At 45.6% G+C, this 6,269-nt stretch overlaps 1 protein-coding gene across 1 annotated transcript in view; it reads right to left on the bottom strand.

Annotated features, from left to right (window-relative positions):
• Window positions 1–1,501: 1,501 nt before the first annotated feature.
• Window positions 1,502–6,269, bottom strand: part of SLC43A2 (solute carrier family 43 member 2) — a 31,178-nt gene continuing 26,410 nt past the window's right edge. The window contains exon 14 of the mRNA XM_079324999.1: window positions 1,502–6,003. Coding sequence (XP_079181125.1) covers window positions 5,842–6,003 — 162 coding nt within the window. The 3' untranslated portion in view covers window positions 1,502–5,841. The remainder of the gene's footprint in view (window positions 6,004–6,269) is intronic.

The following is a 6,269-nucleotide window of genomic DNA, read 5'->3' as shown; positions in this document are numbered from 1 at the left end:
GGGCTCCCGAGAAGTCTCCCTCCTGCCACCAGCAGGTTCTCCTTAAATCTGCGGGTTTGGCTTGGGAGAGACCCCAAGGACCATCTTGTCCCACCCCTGCCATCGGCAGCGACACCTTCCACTGTCCCAGGTTTGCTCCAGGCCCTGTCCAGCCTGGCCTTGGACACCTTCAGGGATGGGGCAGCCACAGCTTCTCTGAGCAACCCATGCCAGGGCTCTCACAACCTCATAAAAAAGAAATTTTTCCCAATATTTAACTTAAATTTCCCTTCTTCCAGCGTGAGCCCGTTACTCCTTAACCTATCACTGCAGCGACAGATGAAGAGTCCCTTTCTGGCTGCCCTGTAGCTCCTTCAGATTCTGGTAGGTGCTGTTTTCTCCACAAAACCTTCTCTTCTACAGGCTGAGCTGACCCAAATTTCTCAGCCTCTCTCAATAGGACACGCACCAGTATTTTTGTCAACTTTGTGGCCTCCCTCTTTTGGGAGGGTGGGGACGGGGAATGAAGAGTGACCAGGATATTAAAGCAAATAACCAGGGGATAACTCAGTGCTACAGTCAGGGTGAGTGGCTTCAGGTCATGGGCTTCACCTTGCCACTGGGTCACGATTTATGGCATTTTCAGTGATTGTCATTATTGGATTGGAAAAGTGAACCACCACAGGTTCAGCATCAGCACGCTAAGGTGTGGATAACTGAGATGTGCAGCTTTGCTGTTGGCACCTGCATTTCCTTCTAAAGCCACACTGTTCATTTTTCACTATTTGACGGCAATTCACACCATAGCTGAGCTCAATCTCATTCTCAACCTGCCACCTACAGGGTTTGAGGTTTTTTTTCTCTGAGATTAAACTCAGGTGGAGAAAAAAAAAATGAATTGCCAGTGGCTATTAGCTCCTAACCTAGAAAAGAGTCAAGGAAATATTCAACCTGGGTCCTGTCCTTTGGCAGATGCCACCCTATAAAGCATTCAGGGTTCCATAATCTCATTAGGAAGCAACCAATGCTTTTATTATGTTCACCCTCAAAAGGAGAACTAATTATTAACTTATTATCACTTTATTTTGAGATAGTACTGCAAGAGTGCACATCACCTTACAAACACAGAGAAGATGACACGGGCCTGCCCCGAGGAGTTTACAATTCCACTTCAAACAAACACTACAAAAAATTCTGTGGACAGGAAAAGGTGGGAGAGGTTATGCTGGCAGGTTAAAGAGTTTTCTGAAAGAGGGGATTGTCTCCAGAATAAAAAGCAGGTGACAGAGGGTCAGGCACAAGGAAGTGACAAACAGCAGTAGGATGACAGTGTGGAGCACAGGACACCTGGTAAAAACAGATTGTGCAAAGACAGGCTGGCAGCACATGGAGGAAAACAGGGACCTGTGGGCTTTATAATTAACATCTGCAGCTACATAACACATCATTGTTTCAGCTAGTCCAGAGAACATAACATTGTGGATTATAAATCAGAAGTGGCCTTTTTGTTTTTAATTTAAAAAATAAAACAAAACCCCAAACAAGTCTGTTCCCATCAGGAATCCTACTATAATACCATTTTCCATTATGAGCACTTTGCATTTCTAAACTGGGTGTAGGGGAATACCAAAAAGCTCTGCAGATGCAGAAAAAATCAAAGGGGGGGAAAAAAAAGAGTAGCAAGTATGTGTAATTTAAAGAAATAATTCATTTTACCCTACAGTATCTGCTTTAAATTTTGTAGCATGTTTTCCAAATTCATCAGCCTGACAAAAGGGAAATCTCCTACTTGAAAACATTGTAGTGATTTACAGACTTAGTTAAACTCTCATTATCCTGCAATTTTCCTTTGCAGACAGAGCATGGAGAGGCCAGGCTTTGCTGTGGGAGTTGAACATTTCAGTTGCTGTGGCAGCATTGCAGTTAAGTTGGTGTCTCAGCAAGATTTACCCTCTTTTTTCTTCCCAGACATCTGTGTCCAGTTTGATCTCAAGGATCCAGATATAGCTTTACTCAGTGACTGTCAGAGTGTAAGTGTCCTACTCAGCAGAACAGCACAGATTTTCTCTGCTCCTTCTGACATGGTGTCACTGCATTATTGCTACAAAGGCTGTGTCAACAGGGCTTAGGTTCTGACAGATTAGTGAAAGCAAAAAGCTGTCACCCTCCATTCCCCACTCTGTGAATTCCATTCTTTTTTAGTACAAATGCATATTAAATGCATGTGAGAGGCTGGGAGCAGTGTCTCCAGAAGGTGCAATCACTTTGCACAGCAACACCTTTGACTCTCAGGTACTCACAGGTCAGGTTTCTGCTTCCTTACATTCAGCTGGGGTTGCTTCCACAGAGATCTTTCCCATGGCCACCCTCCTTGCACTTCCCATATGGATCAGGGTAAGGAAGTACAAAAGACATAAAAACCCCCAAGTCCTACAAATTCATCATTCAGGAACTATGAGAGCAGTTAAACACACTGACCTATATTTGAGTTATACAGATAAATGCATTTTTGATGCTAACTGCTGTAACGCTCTAGTCTTGGGTAGCCCATTTATTTTTACCCACAAGGTGGCTCATGCACACAGAGAGTGCATCAAGAATATTCTTGGTCCTGGAAACACTCAGCTGGGAAGCAAGTATTCTAACCAATAATTCTATTTCCCCAAACATCAAGGGACAAGGCAAACTGCCCCTGCTCAACCACCCCAGCTGTGTTTCTGCACTGTGCCAGACAATGTGTAGAAGAAGCTGAAGGCAGAATCTTGCCCTCCACTGACCCCACAGCTGCAGGAGGTGCAGCTCTGAAGCAGTTATGCCACAATCAGTAGTGTTTGTACATCTTGCATGCAGATGCAGGTTTTTGATAGATAAATTTGAGCCTGCTCTTGAAATCAGTTTGGTTCACGACTGTCAAAATAAAATCCACCCCATTAGTTCAGACCAGTGTTTCACTTTGGCCCAGTGTGTTTCCTCCAGCTTTGACCAATTCTTACAAGACAGAACATGCAGAGAAGTATCTTTCCTTGGCATAACTTTCTTATTTACAGCAACTTAAAATCTCCCTGAGTTAGTGGATGCATCAGACCATTGTTTAACCAGCCTTTTTTAAAAAAAATGCTTCTTCTGTTCCCCACAAGATTCTGCAGCAAAGAATTTCACAGTTTGACTTTGCATGGCCCCAGAATATGATCCAATTTGTCTGTTCAACCCTGAACAGCTAAAAGCTCCCTCTGTACCCACCAGGACATGAGCTCTACTCCTCACAGCTGACCAGCAGCTTCTGACCAGCATGGCACATCAGCAGAGACATTAAATACACACATTCACCAGTTTATCAGATGAAACTGGATTTGAAGATATCCCTAATAAAGGGCAGGGTCTGGGAACTGTGATAGGGAGGTAGATGGCAGAAATAAAAGTGTGTTCTTTGAAGCATGTGCAGCTAAATAACAAGGCAGCAGCATCTCCACTAAGACTTCATTAAAAATATGCCACTCTATTCCACTACTTTGCTGAGACATTTGTAACAGGCATTTAAGTGACATAAGAGTGGAAGAAATCACATTCAATTCTGAAACTGAGGTGGAAGTAATACTGGGCTAGCACACAAAACTCTGCTCAAGGACACTGAGACTATGGATGGAGGCTCACACACCCCATACTTAATCTGTCATTGTCATGTCACAAGGATCTCTGAGCAGGACTCTTCTCAAAATATTTTTAAGTATTGTAATATAAAATGCAGAAATCTGCAAAGCCCTCTGGCAGTCTAGGCAGGCTGTACCACTGCTGGTGTGTCTCTGAACATGTACTTCAGACAAGACAGGTAACCATGAAAATTAATCAAAATTCTGCCTTCTTAATTATTGCTCAAAGAAAAGATGGAAAGCTCACTAAATCACCACCAAAAGACAAAAACGTCCAGAATACAGTGTTGACAGCAGGCAGTAAGGCTGCCTTGAAACAAACACATTTAATAAAGGCAACACATTTTAAAAAAAAAAAAAAAATCACGATGTGGTGAGCCCTTCTGCACCAAGTGACCAAAGAGTGAAAGGTACCACGGAGAGAACAGCAGTGACTGGAGATGGCGCTGCTGCCCCACAGAGCACTGGCACTGCCACCAGCCAGGGGCCTGCAGGGCTCTGGGCTCTCCAGGAAAGCTGAAACTCTGCCCAGGCTGAGGCTCTGTCTCCTTCAAACCCCAGTGAAGGAGCCAACCCCCAGCTGCCAGGTCATTTCTCCCAGGAAGGTTGCAGCAATGTTGTTCTTTGTAGTTTTCCAACCATAGACAAGCTGAATGTCTGAGCCCCCTGCCAGGCTTTGCAGTAAAACACCACCACTAGGTCTCTGTAATTGTTTTATTTCTGCCCCAACCTTCCCGCAGCCACCAGCCAGGGGTGCTCATCCTCACCCCTGCACAGTCCTGCTCCCACCAGCTCCACTCAGTGCAGTGCTTAACACAGGGCTGCAGAGCCTGAGCTACCGACCTCAACAAGAAGGTTCAGGGCAGAAAAGTCTGCTTGACACAAGGAAAACCTCTATAAAAATAAGCAGGTTAAAAATTCCCTTTGTATTCCCTCCCTGGCATGAATAGGCCTGGGACACCTTTACCCACATGTATTGCTCTGACAGTCAGCTTCACCATACAATCAATCACCAGGTGCTCTGTCCAGACAGAGCATCAACATTGTAGAAGGCTCCTAGAACAGCCAAACTGGCAGCATTTTGGTCAGTCACAGTAACCTGGTGTTCAGCAGCTTGGTGACCATTATCATAGCAAGGTAAACAAGCTAAAGGAAAAATGACATCACATCACCCTGCCACACATCCACAGGATCCAGTTACTGGACTCAAAGGAGTGTTCTGCACTCTTGGTTCTTTTCACCAGCAGCTCAGCTCACAGCATGTGAACACCAAGGTTGCTGAAGCCTCAGAACTCAGCTTCAAGAAGCTTCTCCACTTTACTGAACACACATTGCTGCTCCCCTTCCAGGGTCATGTCAGGGGGGAAGAGGCAAAAGGCAACAAGTCTCAAAGCACTTCATCGGTAAAGAAGATCCAGTTCTTATCTCAGAGGCTCCAGGACTGCAGACAGTTTAAAACACGTACAGGTGAGTTTGTGAACTGGGAAGAAGAGGAATTCCAGGCCCCACAAGGCTTGGTCTAGGACCAGCAGTCCACTATAGGCTCTTCATTTCAGTGTGGAAGGCAGATCCATTGCTCACAGTCTGTGTCATTTGCAGTAATAAAAGGTTTGGGAGCTGTCAGTGCTAGCAGCCAACATTTAGCAATACACTGAAGCTGTGCTCATACACATAGGAACAAAAACCCCTTCCCTGCCTCAGAAACAGGGATATATCTGGAGAGACAGTAAAACTGGGTCCAGGTACACATCTAGCAGAGACCACTATGAAGCCTTGGGGAGGGAGAGTGCAGCTTGCATCCGAGACTGTCAGCCAAGTTTGGGGGAAGAGGGGAAGAAGAGACTGCAGTGTGTGTGACATTTGCAAACTCAAATTATGGTCTGTCTTCCCTCTTCCCCCATCCCTCTATTCCTTCTCTCCCCAGATTCCTATGCAAACTCTCTGCTGCTGGAGAGTATGATCAGGGGATAATTTAAGACACAATATCTGTGTGGCCTTTATAAAAAGGAAAAGTGTCCCATGTTTTGGAGTAAGGAGTGGGAAGTCTCCTCCTGCCATATATCTGAGGAAATCTCAGTCATGATGTCCAGCCCTCACTCCAGTGAGGAGCAAAGACTGGCACAGCCAGGGGAGAAAAGTCCTGGCTTACACCACAGGTAGAACCCACAGATGTGGTAGGAACTTGTACAGGGGAGGTTGTACATGAAGCACCAGTTTAAACAAAGGCTTCCTCAGTGGGAGTGCCATTGATTTTGAAGAAAAGTTTGGCATCTTCCAGCTTCTGCTTCTTTTCTCTCTCTAGCCTGCGCCTGTAGCAGACCAGGTAGATTGGGAGGCAGAAACCCAGGAGGCTCAGGCCAAGCAAACCAACATTCACCTGCAGGAGGAAAGCAAACCAAAAGTTAGACTGGTTAGGAAAAGACAACAACCCAGTCATGCATGCAGCAGTGTCAGAGCCCAGCCCACATCACCCAGCTGTGGGCAAACCAGGAGACGCCCTGCTCCGTGTGCTGGCAACATCCTCCACTGTTTTCATATTTACATGCCCAGAGCAGCTTGTGTGTACAAGCTAAATGCTGCAAGAGTTTGTCACTCTGGATTATGGCAGTGGGAGTCTTGTTCAACACAACAGGCAGGGCTGTT

This window comes from Erithacus rubecula, assembly GCF_903797595.1.
Source record: "Erithacus rubecula genome assembly, chromosome: 22".
Taxonomy (NCBI): domain Eukaryota; kingdom Metazoa; phylum Chordata; class Aves; order Passeriformes; family Muscicapidae; genus Erithacus; species Erithacus rubecula.
The sequence above is the reverse complement of the archived record's forward strand: the minus strand, read 5'-3'. Positions and strand labels throughout refer to the sequence as shown.